This window comes from Rhea pennata, chromosome 1, assembly GCF_028389875.1.
Source record: "Rhea pennata isolate bPtePen1 chromosome 1, bPtePen1.pri, whole genome shotgun sequence".
Lineage (NCBI taxonomy): Eukaryota > Metazoa > Chordata > Aves > Rheiformes > Rheidae > Rhea > Rhea pennata.
The window spans coordinates 78,648,179-78,668,958 of NC_084663.1; the positions used below are offsets into that span (position 1 = coordinate 78,648,179).

The window sequence follows — 20,780 nt, forward strand, 5'->3', positions numbered from 1 at the left end:
GAGTAATGCTATTTGTGACTGTTAAGATCTATGATAAAACAGGCTGGATACCTGAAAGATGGAAAATCGACAACTGCGTAAGCCTAACTGCCTGTTTCACAACTGTCAATCTATTAAGCAATATCAATATGATTGGTGCATAATAATAGAATAGAACACTAATTAAAGCTTATTCCATTTAAAAGTCTAGTAAGCAACCTAATTTCAGATTTCTGAAAGGTTGCACATTTAAATAGCTAATGGATGCTTAAGCTACTAAGTATGTTAGTAAGTTTTAAACTCTGACATGAATTTATGCAATCAAATCAATAATCTACATTTTAAAAGAGTTTTAAGTACAAAAGTATTCTGTATGGTCTCTTGGGTAAAGATTTTAAATGAGGAGTACATTTTCCTTCTTTATTATTGCAGGTATTTTCTGCAAAATCAGCCATATTTATGGACAAATTTTATGTAACTTGTTTAAGAGAAAATGGTTCCAAAGTAGAGCTTATCAAAGTTCTTCCCTAGGTCTTGGATAAGACAGTCGTCTTAGCTGATTGTGCTAGAAACAGAGGTTAAGAGTCTGATTATAAGTTAGTGCAGGATGGGCAAGCTATAAGTAGGAAATGGCCCACAACTTATTTTAATTCATAATAAACATTTTTGGTATTTTTACTGCATTTTGAGTAGTGTTAATGTGTGACTCTCTACAAGGTATATGAAATACCTTTTTCAGCCTTGGAAAAGAGAGATGATCTCTTTAGCTATGATAAAGCTTAGCCAGTCTGGCATTCTGCTCACTTGAAATGACTAAGTCCTGACTGTGGTAGAACTCTCAAATTTGTAAATTCCAAAGGCAAAAGCTTACAACCTTGCCATTTTTTTTTCTTGAAATTTCACTGTAGTGTTAGTACAATACTGTCTTTGGGAAAACAGTAGAAATATGCATGCAAACTGACCACCTAAATCTTGTCAAAAAGTTCAATATGGAAACTCCAAGGAAAATGTCGCCATTCTCCGCAGCTTCCTTGACAGCAAGGGGGAAATGGCGCTAGGAGCTGCTTACGTACCCAAATCACAACATTGTATATATATTTTTAAACTATATTCTTTCTACATGTGTATATTTTCAGGGGGAAAAAAAAAGAAGTAAAACCAAACTGATTGAAAAGCACACATGCTCAGATAACATCTCTTATGGAAATAGTCCCTGATCCTTGTTACCAGCCGAGCTGTATTATACACAGACTGTGGGGTGGAATATGTAGGTGTAAATTTGGATGTTAACATCATCTGATTCTTGTGACTTTAGGAGTTGGCTTGCCTTGGAGTAGAACTTGGAGCAGCACTACTAATCAGGAGAGTCAGGTTGTGACCAGAGCCAATACAACATTTTGAAATATTTTGGAAAAGAATTACTGTAAATGAGGGCCTTCATTAGCTTCTATCTTCTGCTGTTGATATTATCTTTTATTGGTCTGTATTGAGATACACATTCTGGGTGTTTTTCATCCTCTGTCATTACTGTTGATTCTGTACTGAATGCTCTAATGTCCTGATTTGTGTGCTTAATCTGAAGGTTGAGAAATTTATGGAATTAAATATTATGTTTGCAGTAGTAGAGACAGACTATCCAGAATAGAGTTTTCTTTTCTTTCCATCTGCTCCTATGCCTCCTTCTTCTGAATGGCCACAAACTGTAATTCTGTGAAGGAGTCAAAACAGGCAAAAGCTCTGTGTGTAGGCTTGCTACACACAAAATAACTTCATTTTAGAAACATCTGTAATGGGTCATGTTTTCTCCTCTCGGCATCTGCCAAGTAAAGACTACTCAAGTCAATATAAAGTTCATTTTTTTTCAAATGGAGTGAAAACAGTAAGTAAAGAGTAAAAATATAAGTAAAAATACAGTAAGTAAGGAGTAAAAATGTAATTTAAAAATTGATGACCACCATGAGGTTAATCAAGAAATGTAACACACATGAAGCAGTCATGCAGAGTAGATTTCTTAAAAAAAAAGAAAGAAAGAAAGAAAAAAAAATGATTCCCTTTAAAAATAATGTATTTATGCTTTTGGGCGCCTTTTGAAGAGCTCCGGTCCTTGAGAGACTGAAGAAATCAGTCATTTACAGATGATTTTTCTTCAGGATTTTGTTTTGATAGCTGCTCCCTGTGCTAACTTTCTAAACATTTTTTTTTTTTTTTTTTTTTTTTTTTTTTTGCGGCGGGGGGGGGGTGGTAGCTGCAGGTAGCCAACATCCCCTGGCCTGCGTGATAATCTGCATGTGCCTGTCCCATGCTGGGTCCAGGCAATGCCACTGGAGTGGGCCACCCTGTCAGCCTGCGACTCCGACCAGTAGAGGCTGCTGGTCCTGTGCACCGCAGAGCACAACCGAACTGGTTGTACTTCACTTCCTAAGTGGAGTTTTGGCTTTTTAGGTGCAAGTGGCAGGGCCTCACAGCCTCAAGTTTGGGACTCTGGGACAGAGCAGCGTTGGTGGCCTGACTTCCCTGGCGCAGCAGAACCCTCTCGCGCCCAACAGGTAGGAGCTGCCCGTGTCATGTCAGCGCCCTGCCGGCCCGCGGGGCGCCGAGAGCCGCGAGGGAGCCGAGCCGTGCCCGGCTGGGGAGCCCCGTCCTGCCTGAGTGCCCGCAGCGGGGCTACGGCTCCAGCACCCACGGCCGCCGGCACCAACGGCTGCCCGCGGGGGCGGGGAAGAGGGGGGCAGGGCGGCTGACGGGCAGGCGCTGGACACCCTCCTCACGCGTGACCGGGGATGCCGCGGCGGCGCGCGCCCAGCGCCGTTCCCGCTGCCGCTGCCTGTGAGCGGCACCGCTGCGGGCACTGCTCCTTCACGTGAGCGCCGCGACCTGGCCTCCGCGCTCCGCAAATAGCTTGGCAGGCGGATAAGAGGCGGCGCGAGGCCAGACTTTGTTCCCTGGCAGATGTCTTCGCCCTCTGCGCCAGCGCCGGTTCGTCTCTTCACTCTCTCGTGTTTTCTTTGCCTTTGACCGAAAGTTGCGGGCAGGCCGCTGCTCAACCCGCGCTGCCGGGGCCCTGAGGGGCCGCGCGGGCGGCCGTTACCGCGGGCGGCCGTGGAGCGCCGGCGTCGCGGAACCGTGCCCGCCGGGCTGTCCCAGACGCGTTTTCCATGGGCAGAGGGGGGAAATTCCTCTGTTTTTTCGAGTCTTTTTTTTTTTCCAGCTCATCGCCGGGTGAGTCTCACACAGGACGGGCGCCCGGGGCGGGGGGGGGGGGGGGGTGTCACGGAGCGGGGGAGGGAAGAGCGGTGGGGGGACGCGCGGAGGCCGCTGACAACCCCCCCCCTTCTGCTTTCTGCTCGCGGAGCCAATAGCAGGCGGCCATTATGGGAGGTGTGTGCGGCGACCTCACTTCCGGTACCTGTCACCCTGCTGCCCCGCGTCAGTCGGACACGGGATCGGGGTACTTCTGCCATTCCTTTCCTCTCCCTCCTCCCCCCCCAGCAACCCCGTTCCCCGCCGCAGTGTGGGCGCTGGGCAGGCGGCGGTGGCTGCGAGGGGGTGCGCCCGCGCGGGCAGTGGCGGTTGGGGTGCGCGCCTGCCGACCCTCACGCGCCCTGTGCGTCGCCGGCCGCGGTGGCATCTGTCCTACCCCACTCCGCTCATGGGCCGCGGGTGTCCGCGGGCAGCAGCGCCGAGCTGCCTGCCCGCCGGCCAGCAGTAATGCACGGTATTAGCATCGGCAGCGCAGAGCCTGCCTGTTTCCCTCGCTTGAGCTTTGGCGAGGGGCGCAGCAGTGGGAGTGGGGTCTCTGTCTCGCTAAAACGGTGGCAGTTTAGCTAACGATTTGGTCTTTTTTGTCTCTCTCTCTCTCTCTCTCTCTTTTTTTTTTTTTTTTTTTTTTTTGGTCATTGTGTTTTGAAACGTTCTGCAAACCCATCGTGGTGACGGCGGCAAAGCCGAGGAGAGAGAGTTAGTTGGTCTGGGGAGATGCTTTAGCTATTACTGCGCTTGGGCTTTACGCCTCCGGTTTGCCTGTGTGGGGAGCCGCAGTGGGAGGCGGCCCAGGGTCACAGGGGTTTAAAGAACCAGTAGGAACCAGCCCAGGCAGAGGTCTTGCTAAAGAGCAATCTGGGAAACTTTATAGGGAGAGTTCAGGGTGTTGGGGGAAGGGGAAGAGAGAGGGAGAGAAATCCTGTCATTTAAAGTGCTGTTTTGCTACTGCTATATCTCCAAACACAGCACATTTAAATTGTCCTCACCTAGTTTGAGAAAGCAACATACGCACTAGATGCAAGATAATGTGTTTTGGAGGTTATCCTTCAGGCAGGTTGTGCTTTTACCATTCATTTGGCCAGAGGAAAATCCATGGAGAGATGAGTGTATCAGTGGCAGTTTTCCCTAGGCTTGCTTTTGTGGTTTAACAAGAAAAACGTGTTCTTGATTGTCCCTACAGGGCTGTCCACTTGCATTCTGAAAGAGTGGAAAAGATAGCATTCAAATAAAAGTGGAAAGAAGTGTTAAAAGGTCTTGCTTTTAAGTTGGAAATGGCCTTGTCTATTCATATTAACATTAGCCCAGTCTCACTGAAGTGAGTAGTTATTCCTAAGGTCTCTAATGAAAGAAATATGAATACAGAATTAATCAGCCAGGATTATCTGGAATAATGATTTTTGGCGCTTTCGTGGCATCAGATGTCATAGAAGTGCTGTGCAAATAAAGAAGTTGCATAAGTTTTATTGAGAAGCAAAGATTTCATCAACCTGTTCTTGTATTATAGAATATGAACATACTTTCTTATTAGCATCTAACACTAAATATTGATTTGAAACTCGCCTTTTTTTTTCCAGGTAGCAAAATCGATAAGCTATAAAAAGTTTCCTTTATACATTTTGATCACTACTTTAATAATGAGGATACCTGCCCTCATTCTGAATCTGACAGCAGCAGTGGTGGTTCACGTGATGTGGTCACAAGTCCACTCAGAATTAAACGAGTTTCATAACTCTTTTATTTGGCACGAGCGATCAAACAGCCTTTGGCTACTAGTTACTTTTAATAGCAACTTTTTGGATTTAAGTAGCATAATGTATTATTTCACAAGGATGAATGTGTGAACTGACCTTATCAGAGGTTTGTAAAATAAGTGTTAACATTGTGCTCTCTTTCTTTTTCCATGTGTGGAAGGAACACTTGTTATAGTCAAAAAAATCTCATATTGAATCTGATCCTCTATAATCAAGTGGCCTTAGGAGTTTTGGTTACCTATTATGATCCTGTATGTTGTGAAAACCTTGTATTTTTCTCACTTGCATTTCAGTATTTCTTTAATGTCTTCTTTTTTTCTACTCACGTCCCTCAAAAATGTGATCCCCTTAAAGGGAATAATGATTTTTTAACCATGGAAAGCTAGTGAAATTGCCATTGTGATATTGTATGGTTATGTTTTAAATATATTTAAATATTTAATATTTAAAATATTACAGAAGATGATAATATCCTACAGCACTATAGTACACATGGCCTAGGATATTCATCTTGTTCCAGAAAATGGATTATAGTATTATAGTGCTCACTGTTAACCTGGGATGGTCAAGGAGAACATTGTGTTTTTTGTTTTGTTTTTTTTTTTCCTCTTTGCTTTAGCTTACCTGATGAGGTAAGGTGAGTTTGAGGTTGAGTTCTGAGCTGGGTTTTTTTTTTTTTTTTTTTTTTTTTGCAAAGGAAATATTTGTTACAAAGGAAGAAAAAAGGAACTCCATAAATGTCTACAGAAATAAAGCTTTTTGTTTTGCTTGTTCGTTTTAAACAAGACTTCTAAAGTATATAAAAGTAAAATCTCTACCTCTCTATCTCTTTGGCGTATGAGTGGCATGTGTGCAACTGAAGCCATTGCTGCTCTTAACAGTTTGTCCACATAAATACTTGGATTTTTGAGACTGCTCTTTATGAGTAAAAGTATTTGTTTTATAACAAATAATTTATAACAGATAATTAGGAGAATACTACAAGACTTTTGCTAAAGTGTATTAACTTTTGATTTCTTCTAATATTGAGAATAAAATTCAGAATGATATCAGAATGTACCAGTCATAGACCCCACTTAGCTAAACATCAAAGTAGTCCTGCTATAAGAGTAAAAGCTGTATTAATAAATAGGTTAAAAAAAATAATGGTAGCTCAAATGAAGTGATAATATATTTTTCTGAAGAAGCACAAAAACATGAAAAAATATTACTTTTTTAATATAGAGTGGTAAGCTTTGGGAAATTTTTGCTTACTCTATTCATTTATTTATTTTTAAGAATGTCAGCAGCTTTTTATTTATGAAGAGCCACGTGTTAACACCAATGTGCACGTGACATGGAAAGGGAACAGATTGTGGAAACCAACTTCTGTTTCAACCTTGCAGGAGGCTGCATGAAGTGGTGAGTAAATATGTGGATTGAGAGCTATCGTGGCATGGTTTTTTGGACAGCTAGGGAAGAAAAACATTTGAGGAAGAATTTTTGTAAAGAGTTATGTATGGTCAACTGACAAGAAAAGTGAGCAAATAGTACAAACAAATATTTGATAAATGGAAGGTAACAGCACAATCTGGAGAACAGAGTACTTTTTCCATATGTTCTGATAGTTGTTGTTGTGATGTACTTTTAAATAGAATGAAATAAAGGCATTACTCAGTAGAATTCTGAATTCTTAATATTTTAAAAGTGCTCAGTATCTCACAGGACTGGATGTGTAAAATTAAGTATGAAACAATATTTTATGGAGTGCTGATATTTCCTGAATGAAGAAGTACTTGTCCTTTAAAATTAGACCGTCTGTCATCGCTATACTCAAAATAAACTAAAACCTCTCAATCTATTTAGTAGTATATTTGTCTTATTTTTAAAACATGAAATGGATATGGAGCAGATTGTTGTGTGACTAGATTGCATGTGGCATTACGATATTGACAAAACTGATTCCGCTTCCTCATACCAGTTCCAATGGTTTCTGCTTATGAAATCATATTTATCTATAAATACTTTGCATGTGTCTTTAAATGACTAGGAAGTATGGTTTCTATGTTCAGTTAAGGACTTTTTTGTGCACAAAATAATACAAATTATAAAATATAGTTCACAGGCAGTCTAGTTCTGATTTAGGCTTAAGTTGTTACATGACTGGTTTGTGTGGCTTTGTTTGTGATGTTTTAAAATACTCTAAGCATGAGCTGTAGAATGAATTTTTTTTTCAGCTTTAAAAGTGAGAGCTAGTAGATAGAAGAATAGAGTGAACAAACTATGTCTAAATTTACTGAGTCCAAGTTATCTTATGGAAACACTTTACAGTGCAAGATAAATTTGCAAGCATTTGGCAAAATACCTAACCTTTCTAGAAATGCTTATAACTTAATCTTTTTTTTTTTTTTAAAAAAAGTTACAAATTACAAGACCATTCAATTACTCCTTCCAAATAGTAGAAGAAACTTACTCAAAAAATGTACCTGCCTTCAGGATCTTAGTTCAAGTAATTACTTGGCAGTTAGCAGCTACTGAAGTTGTAAGGTCCTTTGGCATTTGGTTTCAGCCAGTTGAAATACGCGTGAAAGTCAGTGAGTGAAGTAATCCAGTAATTCATCCACTCTGAAGTTTTTTTTTAAAAAGCCCACAGGTCATAGTGGATATCGTGGGCTTATTGGCAATTTTAGGGGAGATTACAGGCAATGTACATTGCTAACATAAAAATTATATTTATAATGGAGGCTAAAACTAGGTTCTTGATAAAGGTTAGTAGTCTTAAAAATAATTTGAAAAAATAACTAGCACAGATACAAAATACTGGACACTGAAATTTAGTCAGTGAAGTTGGACATGCCTAAATGCAATTTTCCAAATATTCTTCCTTAATATGTAGATAAACATTTAGTTCTGAGGAAGTGCGCTGAATTATTAGGATTTCTTGAGTGGGTTTTTTTGACCATGCAATATGCTATATGGATGCAGTTTCACTAGAAGAGAGCTGTGTAAACAGGAGAATTTTGTCTGCTGTGATTTTTAGACAGGTTGTTTGCAATTTTGATCTGAGACTTATATTATCATGTTGTATGTTTGTGAAACTTAAAAATGCTGTAGTAGGTATACTCATATCCCACATACTGTGCACATAAAAGAATACATAAGAAATTTGAACTGATTTTTATTTTTGAAATTAATTATATATATATATTTATATGCAACTCAGGAAAAAAGGCTGCTGTGCACAAATAAGCGGGTCAGACTGACTAGAAACAAGTCAGGTAGCAGCTTTTGAAAACATGTAGCTGAAGGACAAGAGTAATTCCTAGCATAGAGTACTACTTTTAAAAACAGCAGCAGCTGCACACTTTGTATGTTGTATTTTCATAGAGAGGTGACTGTATGTAAATAGGCCAATATTTTCAAACAGGTGTCAAATGTTTGTGCTTCTAAAAGTACATTTTGGGCACCTGGTTTTTCAGCATACTGAGCTGCCATAATTCTAATTGAACCTATGGGGATTTGCATTTTATCAAGTTAATAAGTCCTGTGAAATTTATCCTTTTCTAAATTATCCTTGAAGAATATACACCTGTTCAGTTTACAGCTCTCACTGTCTTCTACCTGGGTTAAATAAATAATATTAATTAATTCATATAATTATATAGTGTTTATAATAATATATGATATAAAATATATAATATATATTTATATATTTAATTTATATATGTATAGAAATTAAAACATAGAATAGGGTGTTCCCTCTCTGTATTATATCTGATAGTCCTGCAGATAGGAAGCTTACAATAGGAGGTGTGGTTACAGAGCGTGGGGGAGCTGATCTGGCAACTGCTGTTAAAGATCAATCAGTCATGCTCCTTCTTCTTGCTTCTTTCCCTTGCTACCAGCCATGCTGTCCCATCCTTCCTTTGTGCTGGTCCCTTAGCAAGTCAGTTCAGCCAGCTGACTATTTATATTTTTGTGTGTTCTGTTTCAAACAGTTTAATGAGCTGAACTGTCTCACTGACACTGTGTCTGTACTGGGGATTATAATAGGCCAGGGATTGTTCTCTGGACTTGGAGCATAGTGGCAAGATACAACTTGCTTCCCCGCACCTAACTGTCTTCCCCCTGAAACAGGGTGGTTGTATCTGAGCTGCCAGTTGAGAGTAGTTCACTGCGTTCCATGTGCTGTCCGCTTAACAATGCCTGGGTATTTTTCCGGGAGAGTCCTAGCTGTTATGGGCCAACGTAGTCAGAGAGCATGTTAACAGTATGGCTTAGCCTGGTCTCTGGCCCTGTTTTATTTACTGTTATACATGTGGCCAAAGAGGTCAGGCAAGTGTGAGAGCCAATAAAAGGGCAGGATGGAGCTGCAAAGCTGGAAGCAAAGAAGGGAAGAAGGCACAGGACTGACGATGTCAGGAACTTATGAAAGGATATCCTTTTGATGGCAGGGAGCTATTAGATTACTTAAGCTGGCTCGTTTAACTGTACCCATAATGTAACTTTAATTTGCAACCAACAACTTCTCTTTGGCTCTGCAGAGGACTAAGTGCTGCGTTCCTGTAACTGCTTCTCCAAAGTCTGATTCAATCAGCTCAGATGTCTTACAGAGTGAAATAAAACTGATATATGAAAGTATATACATATATGGATCTTCTTTAACAATGCTTCTCTTCCTGACTGTTTCAGTAGTCTGTTGGTTTTCTTCTATCTTTCTGTGCTACAGTTGCTTTACCAATTTAAGAAAAAGCAGTGTTAGGGAGCAGCAATGGCAATACTATTGTTCATACAGAGCTATTAAACCACTAGGTAGACACCCATCCTTCATATGAAGGACCAGCAGAGAGCTTAGATATCAGGAAAATAATTAGATATATTTTGGCATTTTTAATCATGCAGGAGAGTGAAGCTTGTGATTTCTATACCGCAGAGAATGACCTGATTAAGAACTGTGAAGTCATATGTCCCAAGTATATACTCTATCTGACATATCAGCAGTTTGGAAGTACAAGTATTTGATGTCAGTTTGCCAAAAAGTGTAGATTCATTACATTCATGCCTATTGCCAAGACTCCACTAAGCAATGTTAATTTAGTGTAAACTTTTGTGTGTGAGGTACATTAGTCATGAGGAAAAAGTTACGGTAAGAATTTCTATGTTATTGAAACAAAACTGAAAACTTTTTCTTTTTTAATAAAAAGAAGTTATGAAAGAATTATTTTATCACATTCTACTCTGGATACTCTGAGTTGTAATATGTCATTAAATCAAAGTTAGTTTATTTTGAGCATTTTTTTAATGTAATAGTTGAGCCTGGGGAAAAAAAAATACAAAACAAACAAACAAAAAACCAACCCTGTGAAGGAATGAGTAAAATTGTAATACACTGAAGAATAAGCAAACCAAGCAGCCTCCAGGTGCTGTTTGTAGAAGACATAAGAGTCTGTCTACTGGCAGAAGGGCAGGGAAGCTAGCACATTGGAATTACCTCAGTTAATTTTCAAAAAAGACACTTGCAAAAGCAACCAAACAGAAGGGACCTTAATATACAATATAAATCTTACCAAGCTAAATCTAGGTTATCAAATATATCTTGCTAGTATGGCTGGGCAAGGGAATGAAGTTTATCAGTGGAATAAAACCACAGAAAATACACAGTAGTGTCCTTCTCTATGAAGGCAAATTCAGGCTTTTTGAATCTCTTCCAGAAACAGATGTAAATTCTACTGTAGCTTTTCAAATAGTGAATAATGGTGGTTTGTTATGTTTGGTGGTGAATCATGCAAGGGGTTGCAGCTGTGCAGATACTGGAGTAGTTGAGATAGAGTGGAGCACCCAAGGGGGTGAAGGAGATGATTTGAGGATGGGTTGGCATGGTTTATGAACGAAAGGAATAAGACAGCTGAAATTGGGGCTGAGAGTGCTGGGGTAAAGCAGAAACTGAAACCTGAGATTTGGAGATGGAGAGAACACTGGGGCCTGAAAAAGAGGTGCATTTAAGATAAGAAGATTTTTTTTTGTTAATCTCTGAAGCAAAAGTGGCAGTGTTAGATGTCAAAGTAATTAGACTTCTGTCCCAAGCTTAAAAAAAAAGCAACAAAAAAAGGATGTTTAAGCTGTAAATGAAGAGAGGAAACTGAGAGGCTTCATGTTCCTTTGAAAAAAATCCTGATCATAAGTAGGCAAGATACTGTAGTAGCAGGTATAGATGCAGAGTTGTGATTTTTGGTGTTGATTATTTCTAACTGGGGCCCTTTAATGAAATCAGGGTTGGCAAGATTTGGTAGTTTGCCAAGTGGCCAAGTCGAGTCTGTCTTGGTAGCTAGTGTTTTAAAAAGGGGGGATTGCAAAGCCCTGGTTGTGTTTTAAGGGCAGATAAGATTGAATTAAACCTTTGAATGATTTTAGTGATAAAAGAAGTGATCTTAATGGGAAAAGATGAAAGATGATTTGGACTTTTTAGCATGTTAGTTTACATGATCTAATGCATCTTTTTGTTTTTCTTGGGTTTTTTCCTCCCTTTTTAGATAAAAAGCATCGTTCCAAAGTAATCACTCGTTGTTTTTTTCAAGAAGAATGTTGTCACTAGGATGGCTGTAAGAGTTAGTATTTTTGCGGACAGTCAGAAGTCCTCCACCAAAGTGAATATTTAACCACTATTGTAAGGATAGACAATTATCTTTTTCCTAATAAAGTATGTGATTAGAAGTCAAACAGATGGACCCTGGAAAACTGTAGAACACTTAAAGTACTAACATTAACTTTGGGCGTTCAGCATACTCTTTGTGTTTTACAAACCTTAGCAAACATAAAACAAATTCTGGAATCTACCTGAACAAAAGGAGGAGGAAAATTCCAGACTTACCTTGGAAGAGAGATATGCTCCTGAAGTATTACACCAGAAGACTGTTTTCAGGATTATTTTTTCATCTCTTTTAGTCTATTTACCTAAGAAAAATGAGTATATGCAGTACTGTCTGCTACCTTCTCCATTACAATAATTTTGAAGCTACTCACAGGTCTTACCAAACTAAGTAGTGATTGCAAAGGCGTTAAAGCCCTATTTTTTTTTTATGAAAGTTGATAACTGGAAAGAAGAAAGGAACACCTTATTGATTCTGCTGAGAAAATGACGCAATGTGAATTCAACAATTATCTGTTCTGTTTGGCCTGTCAATTGCCAATCAGCCTAGGAGCACTAGCAAGCCAGTTGCAACATGTAACTGAACCAGCTACAGCATGTATTTTCTATTTGCCTAGTCAGTAGTTCAGGGACATTGTGTGGGGAGAGTGAACTAAAAGTACTGTGAGAAAGGGAAAGATCGAAGAGACCTGACATGAAGACATGGCGTGACCATGAGATGCAAATTTTATGTCGTTTAATGCATATCAAGAGAAATCAAAATTTTTATTTCTTCTTACTGAAGTTGTCCTTATTCTGGGGTTCTAGTACTGCTAATAGTAAATACCAATGTGAATTCTACCTTTCACTTGCGCATAGTGTCATAAGTTAATGTGTCGTGGTGTTTAAACTCAGTTATATATAACATCAAAAATTTCATTACCAGTTAACAAAATAACTCAGAACCACTTGGGAGCCATAAAATTCATCAGATTGATTTGCAGAATGAGTCCAGGTATTAGGTATATTCAACTGACAAGTATTTTTGTCACAGAAATGTTCCTTTGCTCTGTGGAGAGTAAGCAAGATTGAAATCACATAGAAGTAATAACTACACTTACAGAACAAAAGCTTAGTTAAGTATTTCTTAGTCTTCATTTTGGTATGAATTTAAACTTCAGGCAAGTATTTTCATTTATAACAAAGCAAGAATTCTTAGTTCTTAGAGTACATTACTACCAGTCCTGTCAATAAGAAATGTCTGATTAGCAATGTATACAAATGGCTATCATGCCTAAGGGTGTATGGAGGCACAACAAAAGGAAGTCAGTATTTTAGTAAATAATGGCACATTTAAGGTATACATGAACCCTAAGGAATGTCAAAACAGAAATTTTTAGAAACTGCTTTTCACTGAATTATCAAAGAACTTAACTCTTAAGTTAGTGGTGATCTTTTTATAAATACAGACTGTCTAAAATCTCGGTTGTGATGTTCTGGATAGGACAGTTGTGTATATTGTATCTTTTTTTTTTTTTTTTTTTTTATCAAGCACATGAACAATTAAATTTCTGAGGTACAGAGGTTTATGTAACAGTACAGTCAATATAATTTAATGGAAGATAGCTAGAAATTTTGCCTGGCACTGCCTCTGTATGTATTAAACTATAATTTTAATTGACAATTTTAGTTGAGCAGATGGCTTTAATTTGTTACCCTCTGAAGTTTATTTTTACCATATGTCATGAAAATGTACTCCACAGGATACTTATTAGCAAGGGGGCTTTCATTTTATTTACTTCAAAAATTGATTATGTTGGAGGTAATCATTTAGTCACTACACTAAAATGCAATTTGTATTTGCCTTTTACCCTCAGATATCTTTATCCTTCAGTAAATACAGTCTCTAGAGTATCAGGGCATGGTTAGAAAATTGTTGAGAAGTTACTTTACATAATCTGAGATGCAGTACTCACTGTGTAAGGAAACAATTGCAACATTTCTATTTAGTCTCAAGCATCTGGTTTCTAAGTGAGCACTGTGTTAGGACAGATGTGTAGGCTATTTGTAAATGCTAGCTATGTAGGAGGTGACTTTGACTCAACCTCTAAAACTTTCAGATAATATTTTTAGAGGAAACATTGGTGATGGTTTAGAATATCTAATATGTGCACACAGTTCATAAAACATACGTCTTGTATTTTTGTTTTTTAATCTCTCTTGATTTTGAGTGTACCTTGCAGCCAGATACAGCTTCAGTCTGAAATACTGACCTTACTGCCAGAGCTCTGATTTCTCAAGCTGAGGTATTCTTAATTGTTCATTGATTCAAAATCTTGGCTTAGGTAATTAGTTTGACAAACATTTGTACAGTTTTGTAAAACATAAAAAATATATTAATTTGTTGGATCACTTCCAAATAAATGGATAAGTAGTTTTGGGATGGATGAGGAAAGTAAGAGAGCTTTAAATTTGTTGACATGGTAATAAAAATGTACCACATACTCAGATAACACATTTGTCTGAACGTGACCTTGGATTTTGGATCAAATAGCAAATACCTAAGTGTCATGTTTGTCTGAATGTGACCTTGCTTTGGATCAAATATCTATCATAAATCAAATCCTAGATTTTAATGTACACGTGCAATGACCTTTTAAATGATGCATCAGATCTTCAGTTCTCAGTAGTTCTGGTCTTCACGTGTAAGTGTTCAGTGAACACAAAGAGCATCTGTGTGCAAAACACTTCAAACCACTGTAAATTATTTAAGCTTCATTGCCTCGAAGGTGTTGTCATGAATGATTTAGAATCTGTAAATTTTGAAGTATGAATTGCCAGGGCTGCTGTGATTAACACGTGTAATCATTTGAATCTGATTCTAAATATGGAATAATTTAAGTGGACTGTAAGAGTGACCTGAACAAATATGGCCATTGAAAAGGCATCAAATAAAGGGCAAAAACTGGAGTTTATATGGAGAGGGAAAGAAAAAAAGAGTGCATGTTGTAAGCATGAAGGTATATGTATCAGTGATTTTTTTTTTTTAATTAGAAACTGGTGAGCTGTAAGTAGTACATATGGAACTGAATTTGAACTGGAGAGAGAACACACAACTGAGAACACTGAGTACACTATACCCTAATGGTTACTGACTGATGTTACCATGATTTAGTTTCTTGCAGGAAAACAAATCCTATTGTTCAACTCTTATTAATAAATTATACTGACTTCACTGTTAGTGCATCAAAACTGCTGGATATTATTAACTCTCATGTGGATGTTTGCTTTATATTCATTAATAACTGATGTGATAAGTTGAATAAACTTCCCTCATGCAGTTGTGCAGACACTTCTTTTTTTTATTGAAATTTCATAATGTTAATTATAGTATGCTTATCCTATAGTATTAAGTTGTAGTCAATTCTCAACCATGTGTCAGAGCTTCCCCCCCCACACACACCCCCGCCCATGAAAGTGGAACCAGATACAGGATAAATGGAGAAAGGGAAAAACTTGCAAATTGCTAGTTCTTTAGAATTTCTAGGCATCTTGACAACAAAAGCCCAAGCAATGACTAAAGACTTCCGTACAAAGTTTTCCACTAAAGAAATTGACAGTGCTTGTTTTAGAGTCAGGAATCATCTAGTGATCAGACTGGCCTAAGCAGCAGAAACTATTCTGTAGATTTTTTTTTATTTATTTTTTAAAGAAAAAGACTTTTTGAAGAAAACAGTAAAGTGAGGGAGAACGATGTTGGTTGCCAGTAATTCTAATGCAGTAATCTATGGTATGACTAGTGATGAGTAATACTATCTGAAGCCTTGGCTAGTCAAGAATTTGAAAGATTCAGAAAACTTAGGTAAAAGAAAGATTTAAAAGCTTTACATACATACAGCTCCCTCTGACATAAGTTTCCATTCAGATCTCACTAAAATTAAAATGAAAATCGGATCTTCCTGTTCCCAGTTACAGAAACTGATGAAGTATTCAACTTTTAGATGTGAAAGCTTACACTTGTGAGGGTGAGGGAAGCAATAGAAGCGTCCGAATGTCATACTGTTATTCCACAAAATAATGCAGACTTGAATATATTTGAGCTTGACATCAATTCAAGCAACTGCCCCATTTCTGTTCTTTATGGAAGCGAGCAAGGAAAAATAGATTTTCCTTTATATCAGAAGTACCTTCTTGTGGGTTTGAGTAACGTCACAGTACATGCATCTAATATCCATTTATGTGGAAGAAAGTAAGCATGATTTCAGATAGAACTATAAGTCTTGTCTCAGGAGCCTAGAGGCAGAGATTGCAAAACCTTTATATCTGCTTGCTAACGAAGTAAAATCTGGCTCCTGTTGTTCTAGGGGTAGCAGTGGCTAATTCAAAGACAGGCTTGAGATCTCATCGTAACCAATAATCTAGAACTATGGTATTTCTCTACATCTTCCGTCAAGATCTATAACTAGAGATTAACTAATGTAATGTTACGGCTGAAATACAGGTTTCAGGTGAAATACGTGTTCTGGTCTAATGTAAAGTCAATGTAAATCTCACGTATGTGAAGTGTTCTCAGCTGAGTCACTAGTTATCAAGTTCTTGAGAGGTTTATTGAATTAAAAATTTCCCATTAGGAAGCCATTTGATAGTAGGATATTGGTGTACTCTTTGCCAAACAGCTGAAGTCTAGTCTTTGGACTAGATTAAACTTCTCAGCTTGAATTTCCACCATTGGAAAAAAACTTTTTTAAGCATGTTGTTTCATCTCAGAGTAAATGCCCATGTCTTCCATTTCCTGCATTACAATTTTCTGTGCGAGCTTTCCTATTGGAAGGACAGAAGCCACAAATAACTGTGGGATGTGCATGAGCTCCGCAGCCTGTATGAAAGATGCATGGCCATGTCAAAAGGTGATACAGCTTAATCTAATGTGGAGGTTCTCTGCTCCGTAGAGCAGTTTTCAGTTTCCATCAAAATTTTAAATGGCAAAGCTGCTTTACTTCAGACAGCTGAAGTGCGTGGTTTAGAGATCTAGAGAGTTAATACAATCACTGCATTCTTCAGAGGAGATTCAATCTATGTGTATATGTTTCTCTATTAGCAGAGCAACACAGGTGTCCCTCTCCCCAACTGCTTATTTCTGCTCCCTCCATTGAGCTAGCACAAATATTTGTATGATTTGGCCTCAGGGCGCAATCAGGGTTCTGGAAAGTTGGTTGACTTCTTCTGAACTCAGATGTGTAAGTGAGGTACTTGACAGTGGTAGAGATGAATCCTTTTATGTCTATCCACTGGAAATTAATTTCTGTTCTGTTGCTGGTTTTCTCCATTAGTAATCGCTTTTGTTGCGTGAAAGTGAGAGGATGTGTTATTTTGGAGAAGTAGTTTATCTCCTGAATAGTTCTGCTACTCTTCTGTTATTAACTACTTCTTAAGCAGTACTCTTGACAAAATAAGCAATTTTATAATTATTTAGAGCGTAGTGGAAGTGTTGCATAGTTGAAAGAAAACAGCAGAGAAAATAATGCATATATAATCATAACAGTATAGACAGCAACTGAGTGGTTTTTAAAGAAGCAATGTTGCATTTAAAAACAGAGATGAATGGCCCTGTTCCGAGACATTATCATATTCTAGGCAATGAGACTCTATTTTGGAAAATCAGGACTGATGAAGTAGCTTCTACCCTGTGCCACTAAATCTTGGAAAGAAGCTACAGGCAGATGTGAACAGGAATTGAAGCTGGCTCAGGAACTGCAAAGTAGTTGAATAGTGACTGCTGTCGGTTGTGTCATTTTCCTCTAATATTTTTTCAGTTTGTCATTCCTCCTCCTCCTTGCTTTTTTCCGGTCTTTTTCTGTTTCTTTCTGTGTAAGGTCTGCAAGTACTTTCATATATGATTAGATTTAGCCAGTCATTTCAGTAAGTTTGGGGGGCTTTTTGCTTTTTGATGTTGCTGCAAATGCTAAATTTTTATTCTGTATCATTGTATATCCTGCAATTATAAGCGATTTGAAGTCCTTTTTCTTAAGAAAGTCGATAACATAAGAATCCAAGCTGACTTTGAATTTTTCACCTTTAACTTTTTTTTTTTAATAATCATACAGGTTTAGATTTTAGATTTTTGATTATGAGAGTCCTAACTAGATCTAGAGTCCTAAATCCGTAAATTTCTGTTAATACAGATTCTGCATAATAACTGCTTTGCACTTAAATATTGTGTAAGGAATCCTTTATGTTTAATGTAGCTACCTCCTCTTCAACAACCCCATTTTTTCTGTACACATATGATTTGTATCCTAATGTTATATTATACTGCTGGTTATACTCTTCTTGCTAATTGACAGATTGTTAGTTATGTTAGTATGGTTATTTTAGTATCTCCTTAAATATATTCTTACTTTAAAAATAGTTTCCAGAAGAAAAAGTGTAGATTTGTAGCTTTGACATATAAATGGCATTTAATAGTTTTATTAATAGTTTCCCTATTTTTCAAAGTAAAAATGTCTGAATAACTAACAAAATAGCGACATCGTAAGAAGTAAGATTTAAGTTAAAATGCTAATTTTAATTTAGAGCTGAATGTCATGCATCTTACATGATACAAAAGTTTTTAGCAACTTTGTTATATCTCTCTGTATATCTGGAAAATAATCTGCGCCGCATATGTCACAAAGTAAACTTGATTTTAAAATCTCAGTGCTTTGCCTAAATAAACCATGTGGACCTTACCATTAAATTTTCTCATACTCTAGTTGAGCTAAGAGGAGTTAGAGGTACCACAATTCCCACAGAAGAATTGTATATGCTCCTGTCTGTCTGACAGAGTACATCTAGTCGAAGAATATTTCTGCTCACTGTGCACACCTGGCCTGTCATTAATCAGCACTGCTCTTGTGTGTATCTTCTTATTGTTGACTTATTTGCACAGCATGTAAATTCATTTGTTGTAGTACTGTCTAAAAATTGCTTGCCTATGGTGTTGGATAATTACTTGTGTGGAAAAGTTGATAAAAAATTGTTAATTTTCAATAAGAAAATCTTGCCTCTCCTCTCTCTTTTTGGATCATGTCTTTTAAAATCCAACAGGACAGAAAATCCTGGGACCAAAGAAATGACTGCAGTCTGGCTCAGTAAGTTCTACTTGGGTTTGACTTAGTATAAAACTGAGGGAATATTCCCGTATTCTTTTTACCACTTTTAATATCAGTCAGTAAAATATTTACAGTATGTCAGAACTGTACCAACTATTCCGATGTAAAACTAGAAATGTGTTGTCTTTGTAACTACTGATGCAATTAGAGAAGTGTATTGCGGGAAGGAGAGTAAATCTCATGGTCTCTCCTTGCCCTAACCAAGCAGACACAAGTTACCTCTGTGGCCTGTCTTTTTCCCTCAAGAAACTCTTCAGCACTCCTCCAATTTTGCAAGTACTTATGGATCAGAGGATTTGCTTCTTTTTTCTTAGTCAAGAAATATATTCTATGTTCTTTCTTTTTGACCAATAAATTAACCAATAAATTAATAAATAACCGATAATTTTTTTTTCTTGTTGCAGACTAATATCAATAAGGTTGTCCTGCAAGCCGTGTAATTCTGCTTCTGTTTAGTATACTGCCCAGTTGTAAAGGCAATGATCTGGGGAAGATGTAGGGAAAAAAAGAACAATGTGCAGTATGTATGTACATTTTATAATAGTGCCTTAAAAATGAGGATGTATGGTCAGAGTTGCAGAGCCTTTGTTGTTACCTACTTTCAAGAGGTTAACTTTGCAATTTTAGTGTTTTTCAAAATGAACTTATGTGAATTCTGATTTGTTTTAAAGATGCTTACAAGTTGCATATAAGAGAATTAACTTATATAAAGGAAAACAAAGGAAATAACAAAAGAATTCTGTTTTTTTTGTGCAGCTGGCACAGCCTTGAGGAAAAGAAATGGCTTACAAGAAGTTTTAAATTTCATCCAAAGTAACTTTTCTTTATCTTCCGAATGCTCTTGTCTTATGAAGGTAGTGCTTTGTAAAATATAAAATAGTGATTTGGAAGATTGTGAAGAGTAAAAACCATAGCAAATGTCAGAGCGTAGAGGAGAAAACCTACATCTTCTCCCAGACAGGAGCCTGTGCTTCATATTTTAGCGGCCAACTTTTCCTTATTTTCACTTGATGATTTTTATGTGTTAAAGCAAGATATCAGAAATATCATGTAGCCTTTGTATTATATTCAGACTCTTCTTATTCATCTCAGTTTTCTAAAAGTATCCACTGTATCCAGTAGTTTTAAATGTTCTGTGCTCAGCTATAACATTCGCAAAGTGACCTAGACATCATGAATATTTCAACTTTAACCTTGATGCTTGCAAGCAAGCCCTTTACACAATCAATTTGCTTATGCAGTAAATCCAGACTTTGTCACTGCTTCTCAGAGACCTTTGCATCTCAAACACCTGCCTGCCAACATAGATTATCCCTAGTGTGGTGAGTGGTAAACATGAAAAGGTCACCTCAGGGGTTTAATCTCCCACTATTCCTTTCCAAAAATGAAACAAAGAACTGATTGCTGCATGATTATATGTTTTTCTTTGATATTCTGACTGTGATTTCTTTAAAATCTCCCTTAAATATATAAGCAGGCTACTCGTTGGGTATTTGTGGTGTGGTGGTGGGAAAGGGGACTTCTTCCAAAAACAGAAATACTTCAGAGATCACAATCTCTGATAGAGTTCCAGTAAAACTTATTTATCCTTGAAACCATAATTATATGAAATTATATTCTCATTTGTCTTTGTGTATTCTCTTGTTTTGATTCACTCTCTGTGTTTGGGGAGTGTGTTTGGGAAGTATGTGGGGAGTGGGGCTGTTGGGGGGAGAATGTGTGGGTGGGTGGGGGGTTGTATTTGTTGTGTGTGGGGATGGGGATTTGGATGCTAGAGTATTATATGGAAACTTGAGAAAAAATCCTATGTCAGTGTCTTTACAACATAGGCCTTGTTTACTTTTCGTTATATTTATAAATATTTACTGTATTTACTGTAAATATGAAAAATGCAGTTTTGGCAATGAGGGGCATGCTGCTGAAAAAGCTGTGGCCATGTCCAGAGTTCAGCTATCAAGCTTTTTCTTTGCTTTCTTGTGAAATAATGCTTATCTTATTTAATGTTATAATAATAACCTTATAACTTATTATAAA

At 37.7% G+C, this 20,780-nt stretch overlaps 1 protein-coding gene across 4 annotated transcripts in view; it reads left to right on the plus strand.

Annotated features, from left to right (window-relative positions):
• Positions 1-2,444: 2,444 nt before the first annotated feature.
• Positions 2,445-20,780, plus strand: part of PPARA (peroxisome proliferator activated receptor alpha) — a 34,390-nt gene continuing 16,054 nt past the window's right edge. For 2 of the 4 annotated variants that reach the window (XM_062592628.1, XM_062592653.1), the window contains exons 1-2: positions 2,762-3,198; positions 6,270-6,392. In XM_062592628.1, the coding sequence (XP_062448612.1) occupies positions 6,328-6,392 (65 nt within the window). In that variant the 5' untranslated portion in view covers positions 2,762-3,198; positions 6,270-6,327. Of the gene's footprint in view, positions 2,526-2,761; positions 3,199-6,269; positions 6,393-20,780 lie in introns of those variants that run through there. The other 2 variants (XM_062592638.1, XM_062592645.1) reach the window with 2 other exon arrangements.